General features: G+C 43.8%; 1 protein-coding gene across 1 annotated transcript in view; it reads left to right on the forward strand.

Moving 5' to 3' along the window:
• LOC307265468 (uncharacterized protein) overlaps positions 1-21,757 on the forward strand; it is a 25,761-nt gene extending 4,004 nt beyond the window's left edge. Inside the window, exons 2-11 of the mRNA XM_080047215.1 lie at positions 2,606-2,742; positions 3,097-3,285; positions 13,270-13,444; positions 13,732-13,911; positions 14,015-14,137; positions 14,602-14,723; positions 14,822-14,852; positions 14,942-15,041; positions 16,013-16,088; positions 16,173-21,757. Coding sequence (XP_079903341.1) covers positions 2,608-2,742; positions 3,097-3,285; positions 13,270-13,444; positions 13,732-13,911; positions 14,015-14,137; positions 14,602-14,723; positions 14,822-14,852; positions 14,942-15,041; positions 16,013-16,088; positions 16,173-21,158 — 6,117 coding nt within the window. The 5' untranslated portion in view covers positions 2,606-2,607 and the 3' untranslated portion in view covers positions 21,159-21,757. The remainder of the gene's footprint in view (positions 1-2,605; positions 2,743-3,096; positions 3,286-13,269; positions 13,445-13,731; positions 13,912-14,014; positions 14,138-14,601; positions 14,724-14,821; positions 14,853-14,941; positions 15,042-16,012; positions 16,089-16,172) is intronic.
• Positions 21,758-22,626: the final 869 nt, after the last annotated feature.

Here is a 22,626-nt window from a genome sequence, read left to right on the forward strand (position 1 = left end):
CACAAGGGGGGAGGGGGGCTCAACTAATGTGTTATAAATCATGTCAAATCATTTCACTATACATCTACGGAACTCACATAGAGCCAGGGTTGTCTTCCAAGAAATTGGCTAAGAAAATTCAGCTGCACATGGAAACAAATCCACTGTTTTCACTAAGGTGTTTAGAGCTGGAACATGAACTTCTTGGTGATTCATGAAGCCATCGTTTAAGTCAGCTGTCACTGTACAATCAACTTGTAGTTATTTTATGATCCTCTGTGTGTTGCTTAATTTTTTATTGGCCTGTTAAAGGACCTCATAAAGGATGCACATGTAGACTGTTCACTGTCACTTGGAAGAGAATACAGCTGCTTTTATGAAATGAACAGCCCCCTCACTTACGATTTAAAGGTCACATATTATGCTAAATGCACTTTTTAAATGTGTTCTAACATATCCATGGGTTCACGGTGTGCCTAGAGACTGCCAAAATATTTAAAAAAATAACAATCTCTCCTTTTCTCACTTTCCCCCTTTCTGAAACCCCCACCCCTCCCCCCAATATACTCCTGTCAGAATTCTCCTAGTTTCTGACCTCAAAAACTGGAAAGCCAGAAGCTTCCACTGTGCAGCCCACACCCCTATTTCTTATTGGTCCACGGCCCTGACAGACAGAGGGCGAGGCGTATCTGGCTTCGCTTCCGGACAGGGGGCGGGGGCAGCTCAAAGATTGTATATTTAAAGAAAAACGTATTAGGGACCACTAAGACCATATAATATGGTGTATAATAGAACCGAAAATGGGAGCTTTAAACTAGCTGGGAAAATGGGCCGTCTTTTCCAGTTCTGCATCAGTAAATCTGGGATTGATCTTGTGGTCTACTAATGAAAGCCATGGGCTGGCACGTGGATTGGTGTTCGTGCAACTGACTAATCCAAGTTGCCCAGACTAGACTAGGTCAAGGCTGGCTTTATCAATTATCCTGGACTTAATTACTTACTGGAAGAGTTGTTTCAGCTCTAGTCATAGAGTTCAATTGTTGTCCAGAAACTATTACAAACATATCCACGAGCCACACACTGTTACACATGGGTGACAGCGCCCTGGCTGGCCAAAATACTAACTACACCAAATGTGAATTCATCCGCCACTGATAATAGTACCAAACAATGGTCTTTAGTATTATCTTTGGTTAACATTTGCTTAAAACTTACCAGCTGATAAATGACATATGTGAGCCGGCTACTTATTCCAAGGGCTATTAGCACAGACACATTTTTTTTTATTACTTAAAAGGGGGAGTCAGTGATTCTGTTCTTTTGTTTATGACAACGCTTGTTGTCAATAAACACTTTTTGTCAAAATCAGTGAACATACATATTCACGATTCTCCCCCCCCCCCCCACCTGTCTGTACTATGTGTGTGTGTGCAAAAAAAATCAAAAATCCAGTGTTAATACACAGCCTACACTCTGTAAACTTGCATGTAAACAAAGGATAAGTAAACAAAGGGGGGCCAGCTTAACTAGCGACATGCCAGTTTACAGAGCCTAAAAAGGCTTTGTATGTACATGCACTGTTTTGTTTTTCAGCGCTTACACAGTACAGACTGTTAGCGGATCGTGAGGAGATATTCACTGTTTTGGACAGTTCCATGAATCCATAGTCACAGATATACACCAGCCACTTAATTGGGTACAGCGGTTCATCTTCTTGTTAACACATATCATGTATCAGCCAATCACATGTCAGCAACTCAATGCATTTAGGCATGTAGACCTGGACGGGAAAACTTATTGAGGTTGAAACCGAGCAACAGAATGAGGAAGAAAGGGGTTTTAAGTGACTTTGAACATGGCAATGTTGAGGGTGCCAGGAGGGCTGTTATGAGTATTTCAGAAACTGCTGATCTACTTTGATTTTCACTCTAAACCATCTCTAGGGTTTACAGAGAATGGTCTGAAAAAGAAAAATATCCAGTGAGCGGCATTTGTGTGGACGTAAAATACCTTGTTGAAGTCAGAGGTCAGTGGAGGATGGGCATACTAGTTTGAGATGATAGAAAGGCAACAGTAACTCAAATAACTATTCGTTACAACCAGGGTATTCAGAATACCATCTCTGAATGCACAACACGACCAACCTTGAAGCAGATGGGCTACAGCAGCAGAAGACCCCACCGGGTGCCACTCCTGTCAGCTAAGAACAGGAAAATAAGGCTACAATTCTCACAGGATCACCAATATTGGACAAAAGAAGATTGAAAAATCATGCCTGCTCTGATGAGTCTCGATTTCAGTTGCGACATTCAGATGGCAGGTTCAGAATTTGGCGTAAACAACGTGAAGCTATGGATCCATCCTGCCGTATACTATCAGCCATGCCATGTTCAAAGTCAATTAAACCCCCTTTCTTCCCCATTCTGATGCTCTGTTTGACTTCAGTACATTGTCTTGACCACGTCTAAATGCATAAATGCATTAAATTGCTGCCATGTGATTGGCTGATTAGCGTTTTGTTTTTATAAGCTATTGAACAGGTGTACCTAATAAAGTGGCCGGTGAGTGTATATGTGTGGGGTGACACACTGCTCTCTCTCACTGCTGTGTGTTGTGTGTTTTGCAGGGATGAAGTTCCCCGTTGATATCCTGGCTAACGTTAGCCAGGCAGAGCTGGAACACTTGGCCCACAACTACATGACCAAGCTCCTCTACAGCGACCCTGATGCTCCTGAACACCTCACCCTCTCTGACTCTTCACAGGTAAAACACCGTGCTGATCAGGGCTGGCCTATAGCTCACTCCTCCTGACTCAATATGTGTACTGTCAGCCCTAAATGTCAGGTCAATAAGGGTCATAATGGACAAGAGCAGCATCTAGGCCGTTCAAAATCTTGGGTCCAGATCCAGAATTATTGCTGTGGACTAGGACCCAGAATTCTAGAAAGATCACATCATTAAGTAGGACGTGTGGCTATTGCATTGTATCGTGCGGATATAATAGTGTTTGCATCTTTAGAAATGGCTTTTTATGGATGGATTTTTCTGTTGAGACAATATGTTAGTGTTTTTTCTTCAATATCAATATATGATGTGATATGATTTGTCTGTCCTCAGGTCACCATAGATGTGTCCAGTGTGGGCTTTGTCCCTCTGTATGGATCCAATGATAAGCAGAAGATCCTGGCCCTCTTCTCTCCCCGTGACCCCTTCACTGCTGTGGCTCTGTATCTGCTGGACCGCTGGTGGACAGTAGACCACATCTTAAACACAGCAGACCCTTCTGCACGACATGGAGCTGTGGAGGTATGAGGGAGGGTTTTACCGCTTACTATTTATTCACATGACATCTGAGGATACATATACACTCACCGGCCACTTTATTAGGTACACCTTGCCAGTACCGGGTTGGACCTCCTTTGGCCTTCAGAACTGCCATAAAGGAATACTTCACCCATACGGAACCGGTTGTGATGTCACACATGGAAAAATGTAGGGTTAGACAGTGAGACCATTTTCTGCCTTTTCTCAGGCTAGAATGAACCGATTTCTAAAATGTTTGCACATGTGTACTGCATAGGATCTCAGAGTTCAATACACCTTCATATTTCCACAGGTGAAGTAGGTCTTTAATTCTTCGTTCGTGGCATACGTTCAACAATGATTGATTGATAAAACCATGGCAACGAGTGAACGCTGGCAACTTGATGCCGCTGCTCACCGGTAACTTTGTAACTTTTTTGAACTTTTTAACTCTCCATACCTTCAACATTTATTTTATGATTCTATGACCTAATCGGGACAATGTGATTGGCATAATTTGGATTATTTCTATGATCTTCTGGCACAACCGTTTCTCTGAAAATTACAATTCACTGGTGGCTAGCTTACCTGCTTTGCTCCGGTTTGAGACTCAACTGGCGTCTCCACTGGATGCTGCCAAAGTCTACAATGTGGGCCGCTAGGACATACATCTGGTTTGTCTGTGTCTGGATCTTATTAATGCCTGCTCATCTACCAGTGACGGGTTTGCTCCAGTACTCAGCCATTGACCTGCTCCGGCTCCGCTGTCACCTGCCCGGACCTCCGCCGGAGGCTTTCCACCTCCACCCGGACATCGCCTTCCAGCCCCGCCGTAGATACATCCACCGAGGGACCCGCAGGAATTTCCACCACAACAGCTCTACAGGAATTAAGTCCATCTGGTCCAGCTCTCCTCCCCCTCCACGCTCAACCAGCCGGGCTGTCGACCACAGCGTCGACCACAGTGTGTTAGCCCGCCTAGCTCGGTCGGCTAGCTCCGTCAGCTGTGACAAAACCGCACTCAACTTCGCTCTGCTTAATATCCGCTCACTGACAAGCAAAGGACATCTATCCAGGATATCATCACTGATCGCAAGCTAGACTTTCTATGTTTAACCGAGACATGGCAACAGCCCAACGACTTCTCTCAGCTGATTGAATCCACTCCTAGCGGGTTTGTTTACGTCTGTCAACCCCGTGGCTCTCGCCGGGGAGGAGGTCTCGCGATGATTTACCGCGATAAGTTGAAGGTCTTGCCGGTGTCAGTGCCTGTCTGCAGCTCGTTTGAATCTGTTGTCTGCGAGTTGTCTGGTCCCACTCCAACCATCATTGCTACCGTCTACCGCCCCCCTAAACCGAATAGTGAATTTTTAAATGACTTTGCTGCCATTCTCACCCATTTATCCTCTCTCTCACCAAACATAATTCTACTGGGTGATTTTAACATTCAGATGGACAATATCAATCTGCCTCTCACCAAAGACTTTACTTCCTGTTTAGAGAGTGTTGGATGTCAACAACATACCACTTTCCCCACACACTCCAAAGGAAACATTCTGGACTTAATCTGCTGCTCTGGTGTCACCCCCTTGATATCACAGCTGATGAACTCCCCATAACTGACCATTTTCTCCTCTCATTTACATTTAAACTCACTCTCTCCATCTCAAAAAAACCCCGCCCTATTTCATTTCGTAATATAAAGAATATTGACCCTGCCACTCTCACTTCAAGAATCCACTCCTCATGCCTCCCTGACATTCACAATCTACCCACTCCTGATGATCTGGTCTCTCATTACAACACTGGACTCAATAATATCCTTAATTCCCTTGCCCCATTAAAAACCAGATCTGTTTCCTTTTCCATCTCTGCCCCTTGGTTCACTCCCGATCTCTGTTTAATGAAAGCCAAAGGTCGGCAACTTGAACGTCTTCATAAGAAAACTGGTCTCAGTATTCACAAAGAGATGTACAAGAACCACATCTTGCATTATAAGGACTCCATTGCCAGCACTAAAACCCACTACTACTACAATTTGATCACTGCCAACAAAGGAAACTCTAAGTCACTGTTTTCCCTACTAAACAAAATTACCCAACCCCAGGATTCTCTCCCCCCTCACTTCTAGGGGACAGATTAAAAGGCAAATACAGTTGGATAAGTACAGTTACAGACAGAAGATTGAGGCCACCTTGGTGTCAGGCAACTCCCGTGAGGCATGGCAGGGGATCAAGACCATGACTAATGTCCCACACAAGGGCAGAGGGAAACCTGCCCTGATCCTGCCTGGAGATGAGGGACTGGAAAGGGCAAACCAGCTCAACAGCTTCTTCTGTCGCTTTGAGAGTGGCAGCGATGCTGGAGCTGGCATCGTGCTGCCCCCTCCACCCCCTGCATCTGACCTAAACATCAGACAAGCGGATGTCTTTCACCTTTTTAGTCGCTGTAACCCACGGAAAAGCCCTGGCCCTGACAACATCTGTGGCAATATCCTTAAGCACTGTGCTAACAGTTAGCCCCTGTGTTCATTGACATTTTTAACTCCTCCTGGTTCACTCCTCCTGCGCGTGTTGGTCTGGACACGCTCCGTTAAAGCTTTATCAAGAAAGCCAAAAATCTGCCGGGCGCGCCAGAGCCCCTTATATGGTGCTCTGGGGAGGACGTAACCGGATGACGACAGTGACGTGCATGCGACGTCGAAGCCGTGATAGTAAACATCAAAGATGGCTGCGGATATGTTGTGTGAGTTTGAGACTGCTTTGGCCTCGACCCTTAACGATTTGGAAGACGGCACTCAAATCTTTCATTAGCAAGTAAGTGTAATGTTCTATTTTGCCGACATACAACGGCAAACGTTTAATTTAACAGTTTAACAGCTGTTCGCTAAACGAAAGGGGCTTACGTCGCCTTGTGCATCGCTCTGATTGGTTGTAGTGCTATCCAATTGCGTGCAGTGGCATTTGAAATGCACAAGTAGGAGCCGCCCCTTGAGATGGAAATTACTATTGATCGTGGCCAGACCCTCTATCGTTCAAGATATCAGGGTCTGGATTTCCAGGCTACCTTTTGCACACTCACCTTGAGAAACCAAAGACTCATGCTAAGATTGTATTTGTGGATTTTACATCTGCTTTTAACTCCATGCAACCTAACATTCTTGCAGACATTTTAGCCAGTGAATTCAATCTTAATACAGGTATTATTTATTGGATCATGAACTTTCTTAACAGTAGAGTCCAGCGGGTCAGAGTGGGCTCATTTCTGTCTGATGCGATGACAACATCCACAGGCTCCCCACAAGGATGTGTTTTATCTCCTTTATTATTTATTTTATACACAAATTCCTGCACTAGCACTTTACAAAACAGGCACTTTATTAAATACGCAGATGACACAGCCCTAGTGAGTCTGCTACGGGATGAGGAGGTAGATCATGGGCCAGTTTTAGACTCCTTTCTAGAATGGTGCAATAAGTCACACTTAATTTTAAACACTAAAAAGACCAAAGCGATGTCCATAGATTTTAGAAAGTCACAACAATCCACTGACACTTTTATCAATGGGGAGACAAACTACAAATACCTTGGCATTGTACTGGACAACAAGCTTAAATGGGACTCATGGACTGATCTTTTGCACACTAAGACACAGCAAAGGATGTACTTTCTAAATAAAATGCTTGTTTTTAATGTCAATAACAGAATGCTCCAAATATTTTATACTGCATTCATTGAAAGTGTTTTAACCTTCTGTATTGTCTGCTGGTTTGGAAATGCCACCGAGTCACAGAAAAAGACAATCAGAAAAACAGTTACAACTGCCAGCAAGTTACTTGGGATCACACTACCGAGCATTGAACACATTTACAAAGACAGACTGGTGAAAAAGGCCAATAACATTGTATGTGACTGTACACACCCCCTGGCATCCCATTTTAAACTACTGCTATCTGCTCGTCGTTTCTGCCTACCCCTTATGACCAAGAACAGATCCAAATTCTCTTTTGTACCACAAGCCATAAAAGCCTTAAATCAGTCAAAATAAGCTATGTCCAGCTGGCCTGGTCATGTCCAAGGGTGTATAGTGTATTGTAGTGTGTAATGTATGTTCTTCATGTTATGTCTGTCAGTGTCTGATGTATGGACTATCTGTTTGTGTCATTTGTCTGATGTCATGTCATGAAGTGCGACTGTGCCGCAAACCCAACTGCCCCATGGGGACAATAAAGTTTTCTACTACTACTTCTAAACAACCTCCTTCTGCAACTCCATGATGTCCTTTTTCATCGATAAAATCATAAACATTCACCAGCACCTTGGATCAACCCCTCATCTCAATATCTCAGCCGACTTTCACCCTTCCACACACTCATTCTCCTCCTTCCAGCTCCCTGTTATCTCAGAAATCACTGAACTCATTCGGAAATCCAAGCCATCCACCTGTCAACTTGACCCCCTACCCACACATCTGGTTAAGGCCTCCCTCCCCTCCCTAGTTCCTCTCATTTCTGCAATTATCCACTGCAACCTGGTGCAGACCCCTCCAACTTCAACAACTTCCGTCCTATATCCAATCTACCCTTCATCTCCAAAATCCTGGAAAAGACAGTTGCCTCCCAACTCCAATTTCACCTATCTGACAATCGCCTTTATGAACAGTTCCAGTCCGGATTCCGCCCACTCCATAGCACTGAAACAGCACTCCTCAACAGGAAGCGTGGTGACTAGCATCACCGACACTCCGTTTGACTGGTTCACTTCTTATCTTTCTGGCCGTACTCAATTTTTCCAACTAAATTATTTTAAATCCATCTCCTCCCCCGTCACATCAGGTGTTCCCCAGGGTTCTGTCCTGGGGCCCCTACTCTTCATCATTTACCTCCTTCCCCTCGGCAATATCTTCCGCAAATTTTACATTCATTTCCACTGCTATGCTGATGACACCCAGCTCTACCTCTCCACCAAGCCCTCGTCCACTCTCCCGCCCACTTCCCTTACTGATTGCATCTCTGAAATTAAAATCTGGTTCGACTGCAACTTTCTCAAACTAAACAGCAATAAAACAGAAGTTCTCCTCATCGGCACCAAATCAACCCAGACAAAACCTGACAGTTTTTCACTATTGATAACACTTCAGTCTCCTCCTCCCCTCAGTCTGGGTGTCATCCTCGACAGCACACTATCATTCCAAGCACACATCAATAACATCACCAGGTCTGCCTATTACCATCTACGCAATATCAACCGCCTCCGCCCATCCCTCACACCCCATAGCACAGCCATCCTTGTTCACACCCTGGTCACTTCCCGCATCGACTACTGTAACTCCCTCCTCTTTGGTCTCCCCCTCAAGTCCATCCATAAGCTTCAACTGGTCCAGAACTCTGCCGCTCGCATCATCACCAGAACCCCCTCCATTGATCACATCACTCCTGTCCTTCAGCAGCTTCACTGGCTCCCGGTCAAAACCCACATCGATTTCAAGATTCTCCTCCTCACCTTCAAGGCCCTCCACAACCTCGCCCCTCCATACATCTGTGAACTTCTGCACACCAACACAACCACCCGCACTCTCCGGTCCTCCTCTTCCATTCAACTAACTGTACCACCCGCCCGCCTGGTCACTCAGGGCATTCAGCCGATCTGCCCCCCACCTCTGGAACACCCTCCCACCTGGCATCCGTAACTCTGACACTCTCCACTTTTAAGTCCCGTCTAAAAACACATATTTTTAAACTGACATATTCAATCTAGTTCCTTGTCTCCCACCCATTTCACCCCACTTGTGTAAATTGTTTCAATGTATCTTGTATCTATTTTTTATGATTGCTGATTTTGTTTTTTAAACACTGCCCTGTAAGGTGACCTTGAGTGCTATGAAAGGTGCCCTCAAATAAAATGAATTATTATTATTATTATTATTATAATAATAATAATAATAATAATAATAATAATAATAATAATAATAATAATAATAATAATAATAATAATAATAATAATATTATTATAACAAGGTGTTGGAAACATTCCTCAGAGGTTTTTGTCCATATTGACATAATAGCATCACACAGTTGCTGCAGATCTGGGGCCTATTTCAGGTAGCTGGTTTTGAGGCAACCCAGTTTGTTCGCTCTGAGTTAGTGGAAACTCTCGGTTTTCCGTTTCAAGAAGCAGGTTCAGCGCAACCGAGAGTCAGTTACTGCGGCAACATACGCCGTGGTCTAACCTGCTGGATAGGTGGTTAGACCTACCCTGAGTTTGTTTTCACTTTACGCTGCAGCTCCGACTGAAGAAAGAGTCACTGTCACAACGCAACCCTGTACAGTTTAAAGCAAAATCACTCCATAGAAATCTCCATCGGGATGTTTTTATCATTTCCTGATGATTTTACGTTTGATCGATCATTTATCTGATCAGTAGCCTTGTTCTCAGCCCTCGTGCCGTTCATATGCGGCCACCTTACACATCGTGAACATGCTTTACATTCAGATTAATAAACTTATCGTATTGTATGTATCTCGTTATTTATTTTTATCATTATCAGTAGTTTTTTAACATCTGTGCCACTGAACATATATGCTATTTATGTCAGGTTGAAATGTAATTCTGCGGCTGCACGCAATCGTCACTGTTCACTTGTGTCATCCCAAAGTCACAGACAAGCCTCGTTAAATAGCCCAATATGAATATAGAAATAATATAATAATTTAAACTGTGATCACTAGAGGACAAGGGATCTGGTAATAAAACAATCAGGATCTACAATGGAAACTGTCACCTTATGTGTCAAACGTTAATATCTTTCACTCCCCATTTAAAAGAAGCGACAGTCTGTTTACTGCACAGTAGGCCTAGGCCTATTATAGCTTGCCTACATAATAGGCTACAGCGAATATAAAACACTGTCAGCAATGCTTTGCAGCGGCAGCTTATTAATTGTGTTGCTGCTGATATGCGTAACTTAATTCTTAAAATAGACTTGCTTCTCATACGGAAGCAATGATGCTCTTGACAAAAAACTTTTGCACCGTTTTTTTCTGAATTGCCGAGGTGATTAGATCAGAGTTATGAGACAATATCCCCGTTCATTCTTCTCCATAAGCTCATTCGTTAATATGTCTTATGGCGCTTTTCCACCGCAAATGTAGCTCGACTCGACTCAACTCGACTCGACTCAACTTGGTTTGGTAGCAGCACGGGTCGTTTTCCACCGCAAATAGTACCTGCTGAACGTGGGCGGGGTCGTCGTAAGGGGCTGAAAGCCTACTCCGGAGCAAAGTAGCAGAGCAGAAATTGCGAGCAGTTGTTGCACTATTAACTGAACCAACCGCCAAAAACATGGATGAAAAATGTTTAAGAAATACCCCCCTTGTATCTGTTTGCTAAAAGAAGTAGAAGAATATTGCTACGGGCCATTAAAAGGGATGGTTGTTGTCCCGATGTGTGACTGTGTGGCAGTCAGCTGTAGGGATGCGTCACGTACATCATGCACGTAAACACGGGCATGATAAAGTTGACTGTTTAGTGCTTGTTTCAGGATACGTGTTTTCAAATGCAAGCCGTGTTTCAGCCTGAATATTTTATTGAGGTAATCAGTTCAGTCCGAGGCTTGTAATGTAATCGCTCGCTATCATGTCTGTCCCAGCTGGCTACTATTAGCCTAGCTGCTAGCTGCCCTACATGTCTCCTCTCGTATGATAAGTAACTTCCCCAACAACCAACACTGGGTGAGCTTAGCGAATATATGGAAAATAAATTCAGATCTGTGATGCAAATCAAATGAAAGAGAGCCAGAGAAGGCTGCACGCGGCGTAAATACACTCAAAAGTCCCGGAGAGTTGGGGAGAATAAACAACAGAATGAAGCCGGTAGTCTCTGGCCACTGATTGGCCAGACAATAGTCTCTGGCCAATCAGTGGCCGGCCGTCTGCCGACGTCACCTTTTAGCATCGGCTCAGCTCGCTTGGACCCTAGAGCGAGGCGATACCAAAAAAGCAGCCGCTACCTGGTACCAGGTACCATGAAATTGCGGTGGAAAAGCCAAAAATGCGAGTTGAGTCGAGTCGAGTCGAGCTGATACCATGCGGTGGAAAAGCGCCATTACTCTAGTGGGAGGAGCGAAGAAGTTTTCTTTTTTTTTCTTTTTTGAGAAGTGGAGAAGTGGGAGGATCAAGCATTTGTTTCTTCTGTTTCCATGGTGAATCATGTTATCAGCGATCCATTGACGGTGGCTTTTATGCACACGCTCCACCCAGAGTGAACACGCTCAGAGTTGATTAACCCAATGCTGATCCACTGTCCTGAAACCGAAAACCCAGAGTTGCTCGTCAACCAACTCAGAGCGCAGGATTAAACCCAGAGTATGTAAAACCAGCTACCTGAAATAGGCCCCTGGTGGCAGTAATAAAACTATAATATTAAAACGTATTCGTTTCTTAAGAGGAATGAAAAAGATGCAAAAATGCTCGAGGAGTCAGACGAAAAAAGTTCTATGGTATTTAATGAAAAATGATGTTCAGCAGGTTACAGTTATGCAGGTCAAGCGAACAGCCAAAAAAGTGAGTGTCTCTCTCTTCATCATCACATTATAACAAGTACAGATATGCATTTGATTGGTCTATTTCTGAATCCTCTTCTTTCGTCTTCCGGGTTGTTGAATCTGCCATATGGGGAGTAAAACGCCTGAGCTGGTGTCCTTGATAGAATAAGGTGTCTTATCTGTTGCTACACTACCGATGTGAGCGAGCTTACAGAGGGCCATTGTTAGAAAGGGATACTCCTTGGCCTCGAGGCTTTGGGAAAGTCAAAAATTGTTCAACAGTATGTCATGAAATGTCTCAGTTCTTACAGAAGGAGCTTTTTAACGCAGTATAGAGTTCTACGACTTTCTATATCATATGTTTATCAATGATTAATTGTTAGTTAGGCTATATAAGATATATTGATTAAATGAATTAATGATGGAGATATATCATCATTAATTATTGAGAATTAAAAATCCTGACAGCAGCACATCCATGATGTGAATCTCTGGTTCCACCACACCCCAAAGGGGCTCTATTGGTGCTTTTCCACTGCGTGGTATCAGCTCAACTCGCAATTTTGGCGTTTCCACCGCAAAAACATGGTACCTGGTAGCGGCTGCTTTTTTGGTATCTCCTCGCCCGGGGTTCCAAGCGAGTTGAGCCGATGCTTAAAGGTGACAGACTGCCGGCCACTGATTGGCCAGAGACTCTCGGCTCCATTCTGTTGTATATTCTCCCAAACTCTCTGGGACTTTTCGAATGTATTTTGTATCGACGCGTGCAGCCTTCCCTGGCACCTTTTAGCATTGGCTCAGCTTGCTTGGAACCTAGAGCGAGGCGATACCAAAAAAAACACCCGCTACCAGGGACCAGGTACCATGATTTTGTGGTGGAAACTTCAAAAATGCGAGTTGAGTCGATTCGAGTTGAGCTGATACCACGCAGTGGAAAAGCGCCATATGGATCCATCCTGCCGTGCACCATTCAAAGTCACCTAAACCCCCTTTCTTCCCCTTTCTGATGCGCGTTTTGACTTCAGCACGTTGTCTTGACCACGTCTACATGTTTAAATGCATTGATTTTCTGCCATGTGATTGGCTGATTAGCTATTTGTTTTTATAAGCCATTGAACAGGTGTATCTACGTAATAAAGTGGCCGGTGAGTGTGTATATACTATATACAATAAGCAATTCTATGTTAAAGCAGTCATTCAGCACCCCTTGATAGCCAGAAAAGATTGAACGATGTGTCATAGCCACATTTTGCGACTATTTGTCTGTAAGATTGGCATACAAATTTGGCTCCTTCTATTGAAACGTTGAGCATCAAGCGGAAACAGTATTTTAAAAAACTTGAAAGGAAATGTTGCGCAACATCATAAGCTTTTTTTTCAAACAAATATGTGACAGGTTGTTTTTATATAAAGAATAATATATTTTCCCATATGTGTGTCCCTCAGGTGAAGACAATAGGAGAGAGAATAGTTTTGTACATCCTTAATCGTGTGGTCTATAGAGCCAAAGAGATGAGCTCGGAGGAGGAGCTTCCCTTCCTCTGCCATGGAGAAAAAGATCAAGCAAAAATCCTCTGGGATAATGGAGAAGCTGTTGGCTTCTACTCAGTGAAACCAGCAGGTAATTGATGTGATGTTGAAATGTAATATATTTATATCTCCATAGATATACCTGGACTGTTATGTCTGTTCTGTCCTGTTCTTTGGTTTGTAGTTTGCTGTCAGGTGGTATCTAATATGAATAACAACCACATTTCAAATACATTATGTCAAAGGTTTTAAAACATAAATGTGTCTAGGGACTTTGTTATTGGTCTTCTCAATGCTGTCTCTGCCTACCACTCAATTCAACCACTTGACTAGAAATTGACTTGACAATGTGTTTGCTTATCTTTGTTTGTCTTGTAGGCAGCTTATGTAGATCCTTTACAAACAGAAGCTATGAGCTCCCTGTGATGGACTCCATATTTGTTAGGAAGTGTCATCGTGGTAAAGGCTTCGGCCTGCAAATGCTGGAGGACTTTGTGCTCAGTTTCAAAGAGGATTCTCTTGGGTTGAGGTTTCCCCTCACAAAACCCATGTATAAAGGTACAGTATCAATCTATGTTCTTCCAGTCTGTTTGTGCTGGTATTTCTAGAACTATGAACATTACAGAACTGTCATTTAATTGTACTCCTCTTTTGTTGTTAGTGTGTGCAAAGTTCCTGTGTCAGTACCCAGGAGACACAGAGCTGCTGTGGGAGGTGGAGGGCGTAGGTATGCTCAAACAGAGGAGCAAAATTGCCAGCAAGATCCAGGCCATGAATCTGAATGGTAAGATATAACACAGACCCGGACATTTCACACCATCCTTTTAATTCATCTCATCACCGGGGGAATGCGATACAAATGTCCCTAAAATATTAGTAGGATAGTTTGAAAAAATGGCTGCGATTGACCAAAACGTTTACTCAGGGGCGGGGCTTAGCAGCTAAATGGTCATAAGTTATAACTCATTGACTCGTAGATCCTATCATCATAAAACTTGCTGGATATGTGCAGAACACGTGTGGTAGCATATCCCCCAAAGCTTTTTGAGATAAACCCATAAGGGTGCCACAAATAGCTAAACCATAATAACAATAACGAAAACCATAGCTAGAAAATCCAATGTTTGACAGGCCGCCAAAGCGGGGCTGGCGGCCTGGGGGGCCTGAACTTTTAAAATTTCTGCAGGATTTTCTAGTTCATCTTAAAAATTGTAAGTGAAATTCTGCATGTCTTACTTTGTTTTCCAGCAGTGTCCAAGAGTCTCTCATTCACAGAGGAAACACGTGTGATTCCTGAAGCCACTGGAAATGATGTGGTGTTGGAGGCGATTACACAATTTAAAGAAACTAAATCTATGGTTGAAATAGTGGTACATCATTTTATTTCTTACATTTAGGAATAACTTTTTGGGGGGTAAAACAAATAGTGTCTCCAAGTAAAAAGTATTCCTGTGATTTTAATTTGCAGGAAGAAGTGACAGTACTGAGAGCTGAAAAAGGTGAGCATTTCATATTTGTTTCCATGTTGCCTATGGTGTACACCTTTTGAATGTAATAATGTTCACTGTGAGTCTTTTGTGATTTCCAGAGGCTGATTTGGCTGTTACAGCCCGGGGCAGGAGCAGTGGCTCAAAGAAAAGAAAGATGGGAGAAAATATCAAAGAGGACAAGTCAGAGAAGATTATCAGGTCTGTCTGTATTATCTTGGAATGTGACCTCTCCATTCAAACTGCTGGTGATTATGTCTAGAACACAGTGACCCATTGAACCAAAGACCTTTGCTTAGTCCATTTCCTCTGATTGGGAGAGTCTCCTCTTCCGGCACATAGGAGAGTTATTGTAAAGCTGGGAACACACCGCACTGGCCCCCTGCGGCGGTTGGCCGCGTGAACGCAGCCGCCGCCGCCGGCCGCCACATCGAAGGCGGTGGTTGACCACGTGAACGCAAGAGGCTCGCCGCTTGATCATATTGGGCCATATATTCCTGACTTGGCTAAAGAACAACCAACAGCTAAACAGATGCAGAATACACATATTTGCAGAATGTATTGGAAGCCCAATGTCCTCACTCCACACGCCCACCTCGTCTTGCAGACCACCGGGCAATCTCAAAGCTGATTGGCTATCGCGGCGCGGCGACGCCAAAAAGATAAATAATTTCATCTTCTGCGTTCGCCGCACATGTTGGCCGCGCCGCAAATGGCAGCGCCTTCGATTCACGCGCTTTGATGAGCTGCGGCCACGCGCCGCGCAAGCGCCCAACGCCGGCCGCCGATTCTTGGGTGGACGCGCGGCCACGCGCTAGTGCATTGACTTTGTATGTAATCTCGCCGCGCGGCCAGTGCGGTGTGTTCGCAGCTTTAATGGGTGTAGCTGTGGGCAGGCATGACCTTCTGTATTGATATGCTGCACAACCACATGTAGATGTGGTATGATATGAACATTAAAACAATTTTCGCTTGCTGTAATCATCCCTGCTGTTTATACTGACCATTAAGATTCTGTGCAAAATTAATTCCAAACTTTACGTGCACTAACATGATGAGGACAGAATCAACTTTTCAGTCGTTGAATTTTTACCATTTTCTCATAAACAGTTTTAGAGTCCATATGCTATTTAATTCATGTAATGATGTAATATCTATCTAACATATTTTAGAATCGAGGATATTGAAGCAGAAACCCCCATAGAGGAGCAACAGAATACAGAGCTGCATAATGTCTCTGACTCTGAGGTGTGTATGCAAATTCCTCTTTGTATTTTGTCTACACAACCAGGACAGTGATGTGTTGATAATTAATGTTCCTGTTTATTTTAGGGTGTGTTCAGTGTGGATGCTGCAGGAGAAGAAGATGGAGAGGATGTAGTTGATATTGCACCTGAAGAAGAAGAAGAAGCAGCTATTATTTCAGACAAAACTGATGTTACATCAGCACCTATAACAGAGGAGCCACAAGTTGAAGGTGATGCCACACAGGATCTGAACAACACCTCCCTCGACTCCCAGATAACAGTTGAGAATGTTGCATCAGAAATAGAGGAGGAAGAGTGTCACAATGAAGGCACTGCCGTGCTGGTCGTCTCTGAAGATGTATCAGAGGTACACAAGGAAGCAGACAATCTGGGAAAGGGAACTCAAATTAAGGTTACTGATGAAATGCCTGAGGAGAGCGTTACAGTTACAGAACCTGTGGTGAGTCTGTTAACACATGCAACATCAGAGGATAGAAAAAGTAGAGGAGCTGTCCTAAAGGCCATACAAACCGTACAGAGTGAACCGCTCAGACGGAGATCTAGACGACACAGAAGCCCAGAGCAAACCCCAACCCAGGAGGGAGGGAGAGTTCTGAGAGCAAGAACTGCCATGCTCACCCCTACACCCAAACTCAAACATACACAACACAGGCAGAAAGTCGGTGGAGAGTTACAGAAAGTTTCTACAACTAAAGCAGTGGAGGAGTTAGCTGCAAATAACACAAAAGAACCAGAAGAAATAACCTCCATAAACGAAGATGTGGTTGTCGTGGATGAAACGCACCAACAGGAAGATGAAGAAAACACAGAGACACAGAAGGAGCTTGGGGTGGAAGACACTGGGGTAAAGGGAGGTGAAACAGTAACTGACGAATCTGAGAGAGAACAAAAAGGTGAGGAGGTAGAAACATCCCCTATACAACAAGTGGTGTCTGGTGATGAGGTAGAAGAGCCTTCTGTGGTACAGAAGAGGGCCAAACCAAAACCTCCACCTACCAGACGAAGCAGAAGACATAAGGATCAAGAGGAAGTGCAAACAGATGAGGCTGACCTGGAACCAGGAGCCTCTGCTAGTGAAGAGAAAGCTGATGAAAATGCAATGGACAAACATTTGGGGGAACACCAGGTGGAATCAGAGGAGACTGTTGACAAAACAGAAGAGGAGATATCTCCTGTGGTGGAAGAAGATATCATTTCAAAGGCAGTGGAAGCAGCAGAGGATGTTCTACCTTTAACTGAGGTGAACGGGAAGGAACAGAAAGTGGAAGCGAGTGAGCAAGTGATGGAAGCGGAGAAGGAGGAAGAGCCAAATGACATGATACAACAGCCTGACACCGTTGTTGCTACTCCAGAAACAGTAATAGCGGATGAAGAGGTAAATGAAGCTGCCGCACAAGTCGTTGAAGAAGAGACTCAACTGATTGAGTTGATAACAGCAGAAGAAGAGAAGGAAGTTTCTAGTTGTGATCCAGAGAAAGAAACATCAAATGCAGGAGTGCTGTTGGAAGAGGATCCTGATAAAGAAAAGAAAACGTGTGCTGATGTGGATGAGGAAAACAGTGAATCAGAGGACGCATCAGTTATTGGAAGTGGAGTTCTTAGCAGTCCAGAAACAACTGAGGAGGAGATAAGAGAACAGGTAAAAGAGGAAGACACTAATGAAATAGAGGAATGTTTAGAGCCAGGAGTAGATGTGGAGGAAGGGAAAGATGTAGTAGGAGAAGAAGAAGTGGAACCACCCCCATCTGAGGGAGCAGATGTAGAACAAGGAGAAGCCACAAAGGAAGATAAAGTAGAGGTGGTTAAGGAGGATAAAGTTAGTGTAGAAGTGGAAAAAACAGCAGAAGCAGCGCCCATGACTGAAGAGGAGAACACAGCGGCTGCTGATGATTTGGTAGAAGGAGATGCTGACACAGCATCACTCCAACCCCCCACTGACGCAGGTCTACTTTTATCTAGTGAAGAGCAGACAACAACTTTAGCTGAAGAGATGGTAGCCCAGCTTCCTGAGCTTCAAAGAGTAACTGTTGTTTTGGTGGACCTGAATAAAAGCCACCATGAAGTCCAGGAGGAACCTGCAGAAAAAGAAGAAGCTGTGGAAGAGACTGCTCCTGAGGAAGAAGAGGAGACGAGGGATGGAACAGCAGCAGAGGCTGAGCCGGAGAAGGCAGTGGAGCAAGAGGAAAGGCTTGAGGAGAAATGTGAAGATGCAGTCACAGCTGAGGGGACGGCTAATGACAAGGACACTGTTGATGAAGAGGAAAAAGTCACCAAAACCAGGACACGGAGGGTCAGAAAGCAACTCGTCAAAGTCACGCCCAGGCGCCAATCATCAAGAAGAAGACAACAGGAACAGGCTGAGGAAGAACAGGAGGACGCTTCAGACATGGAAGAAGATGAACCAGCTGTCCAAGTCAGAGTTCTGAGGAAGGGAAGGAAGTCTGCTCCTGTCACACAAAGATCTGCAAAGAAAAGAACACGCAAGCAAGTCCAGGAAGAGGAGGGAGCAGGGGAATCTACAGCAGAGGAACAAGCTGAGGAAGCACAGCTGCCCATTGAGGAGAGGGATGCAAGTCAACAGGTTGAAAATGTAGAATCTGAGACGGGACCAAAGGAAGTACTTAGCGGCACAGAGGAATCTGTCACACAACAAGATGCTCCAGAGGAGGGAAAGACCTCGGAGGATGTGGCCGTGGAAACAGTCCCAACACAAGAAACAGTGGAGAGTGAGCAGTCAATCTCTTCATCTGACGTGGAAGGAACCGCAGCTGGAGAATGTCCAAACGAGTCGATAGCTAAAGACATCGCGGCAAAGGGCATTTCTGAGGAGGAAGAGGAAGCAGCAGATATTGAACAAAGTGATCCGGGAAGTTGCAAAACCACACAAAGACAAGAAGAGGAGGAAGAGGAAACTGCAGAGAAAAGCACAGAAGTCGATGAAGCAGCAGCAGAAACATCAGTTCAGAGTAGAGAAACTACTCAAACTGAGGAGACACAATTACACAAAGCTAAACCTGACCAGGAAGAAGACAAGAGTGATGAGATAATAGAAGAAAGGGATGGCGAGGAAGCTGCTGTAGCTCAGAAAGAAATAGGGACAGAAGTTGAGATGGAAAAAGTGGAAGCTGAGCAATCTGTCACAGAGCAAGAGACAGTGGAAGAGGCTGTTGCAGATGGACAGGGAGACACCCCTGTTAAAGAAAGTGCTGAAACTGAGCTTCAAAGAGTAACTGTTGTTTTGGTGGACCTGAATAAAAGCCACCATGAAGTCCAGGAGGAACCTGCAGAAAAAGAAGAAACTGTGGAAGAGACTGCTCCTGAGGAAGAAGAGGAGACGAGGGATGGAACAGCAGCAGAGGCTGAGCCGGAGAAGGCAGTGGAGCAAGAGGAAAGGCTTGAGGAGAAATGTGAAGATGCAGTCACAGCTGAGGGGACGGCTAATGACGACGACGCTGTTGGTGAAGAGAAAACAGTCACCGAAACCAGGACACGGAGGGTCAGAAAGCAACTCGTCAAAGTCACGCCCAGGCGCCAATCATCAAGAAGAAGACAACAGGAACAGGCTGAGGAAGAACAGGAGGACACTTCAGACATGGAAGAAGATGAACCAGCTGTCCAAGTCAGAGTCCTGAGGAAGGGAAGGAAGTCTGCTCCTGTCACACAAAGATCTGCAAAGAAAAGAACACGCAAGCAAGTCCAGGAAGAGGAGGGAGCAGGGGAATCTACAGCAGAGGAACAAGCTGAGGAAGCACAGCTGCCCATTGACCAGGGGGATAGAGAACAACTGGAGGAGAGGGATGCAAGTCAACAGGTTAAAAATGTAGAAAATGTCACAGAGCAAGAGACAGTGGAAGAGGCTGTTGCAGATGGACAGGAAGACACCCCTGATGAGGAAAGTGCTGAAACCGAAAAGGTTACTGATGAGGAAGAAGCACCAGTTGTTGAGCCAGCAGTACAAATAAGAATTCTGAGATTGGGAAGGAGGTCTGCTCCGGCAACACCTAGACGTAAATCCAAAAGAGCCCGCACAAGCTGTCAGCCAGAGGAAGAGGGAAAAGAAGACTCCAGAACAGAAGAGACTGAAGGACAGGAAGGAGAGGCAGGGCAGGAAGTGGACCAGGAGAAAGGAGAAGAAGGAAAGAGTGTGGAAATGGAGACGGAGAAAGAAAACGATGTGGAAGAGGAAGAGGTTGAGAGTGCGGTAGAGGTTGGAGATGCAGAGCTTACAGAGGAAGCCTCAACAGACCAAGCAGAGACTGGTACTGATACAGTGGAGATTCCACCAGGTCAAGAGGAGGAGACCAACTCAGCCGAGGACGTTGAAGATACAGCAGAGGACCAGGCTGAGGAACAAGCTGATCCGTTAGGTGAAGGCTTAGTAGCGCCAGCTGCTCAAGAAGACACAGAGTCAGTGGAAGAAGAGCCTTCAGAAAGTAAAGCTGATCAAACTGTGGACTCCTCAGTAGGAGAAGGCAGAAGTGTCAGAAGGAAGATGGATACTGTTGCAGACAAAGAACATCAGAACAGAAGATCCGTTCGAAAAATACAAAGAGTGGATTACAGGGAAACCGATGAGGAAAATGGAGGAGGCCAGACTGAGGCAGCCACTGACAAGCAGGAAGAGGATGGAGTGGAATGTTCAGCAGATGAACCGATAGAGGAGCCAGAGGAAAGCAGTAGAGAAGGAAACATGGGCGCTGTTGAGAGTTCTAGTGAAAAGGGTGACATCCTGAATTTAGTTTTGGATTCAGATGACCAGGCTGAGACAGCAGGTTCAGGCCATGACAATGAGGAAGATGGGCAGAGTACATCAGATGAAGAGGAGGAACCTATAGTGATTGGAAAGAGAGTCTTAAGAGGGAGGTCGGTCCCTTCAGTAACTATCACACCGCAGTCTAAATCTAGACGCAGCAGTGCTAAAGTTCAAAAGGCTGAGATGTCTGAGGATGAAGAAGAGAGTCATCAGTCTTCTCACAAGAGAAGTGTCCACAAGAGAAAATGTACTGAGCCAACGCCAACTCGCAAATCTAAGCGTGCCAGCAGAGTTTAGGATGTTAACAAAACTATCATTGAGATTGATAACAATGCATAAAGTAGTGTGCATTACAAAAAGCATTCAAAACATGTTTGCCTTTTCCCTTTTTAAGTGTGAACATCATTTATATGTTGGATGATTAAAACCAGACATGTCATTGCAGTCTGAACACAAATACTCACATGAATGAAACTAATGGGTTTCTTAAAAAGCCATAATTTGCATTTGAATAAGAGTTCATACAAGATGTGAATTAATATTTTTATATTGTACATATTATCCTTCTGTCATCAAAAGGTGAATGTCTAGTTTGCATCATGTATTGTGGCGGCTAAAGATAATGTTTTCAGTCCCTTTCTTTCTGAGATATTACTCTGCTGACAGATTATACTCAGAACTATGCAACAAGATCGATTGAACAATATTTTAATTATGATGAAATAACATTAATAAGTTATTTTTAAATTTGTGAAATTTGGAAATAGTTGTTTTAACCTACAAACGAAGCAGCTATTTATATAAAGCTATTTTTGTGTTTTATAGAATTTGTGTACTTTGATAAAAAAAAACAAAAAAACACAACATTTATTTTGACCAAAAAAACATTCTTGCAACTATCAGCAGAACTCAGGTCTTAACATGAAATCTCTTTACATTTCTTACACATTTTCCTATCTTTGTGAACTTAAGCATTATAGCTTTTTGAGATGACAACTTTCTGAAGCCACCATGTAGCCACGTAGCTAATCATGTTGTTTATTTGTTTTATTATGTACCAAGGTAGTAACAAGGTCAACACTTAAACCGTCAGTTTGAAGATAGATATTGTTGTTTGTATCATTTGGATTTAAGCTTACATTTATTTAGCTGTGTTATGTAAAACTGTGATCTTTCATAAATGTTTTGATGCCATTTAGGTCACAAGATAGACACAGTCATTTAGGGTCATATAAACCATGTTTATTTTATTTTAAGTAATGTTTTATGTGGACCAACCTTTTTATGTTGCAAATAAAGATTCCTTAAGATAGAACTTCTGTTCTTTTTTTTTGCTTCTTTGGCAGGGGTTAGGGGGAATTCAACAGAGGAGATTAAATACAGATTGCCTCATTACTATCACTGTACCAGCGGCAAGAAATCCATCACAACAATAATTACAAATCTGGGTAAATTTCCAATAGAGAACCACATGTCTGCACAGCCGTCGGCTGATATCAGTTAATTTTCAAATATATTTAGTTAATTGTGGTCCTTTGGGCAGTTTTTCATACTGTAAACAGCTTACATTTAAGGATATCTTCATATTATATTGAATATTAGAGGGGAAAATACATGATTTCTGTTGACAGAGACTATAAAGCAGATAAAATATAGGGTATTTGGAAGCTGACCAATGTCATTTTGGAGTAGATGTAATTCAGAGAACAAGGCAATATACACTTTTCCCCGTTGTATGCAGAATATTAAAAACCCTGACAAAAAT

Source organism: Ammodytes marinus (assembly GCF_949987685.1).
Source record: "Ammodytes marinus genome assembly, chromosome: 2".
NCBI lineage: Eukaryota > Metazoa > Chordata > Actinopteri > Uranoscopiformes > Ammodytidae > Ammodytes > Ammodytes marinus.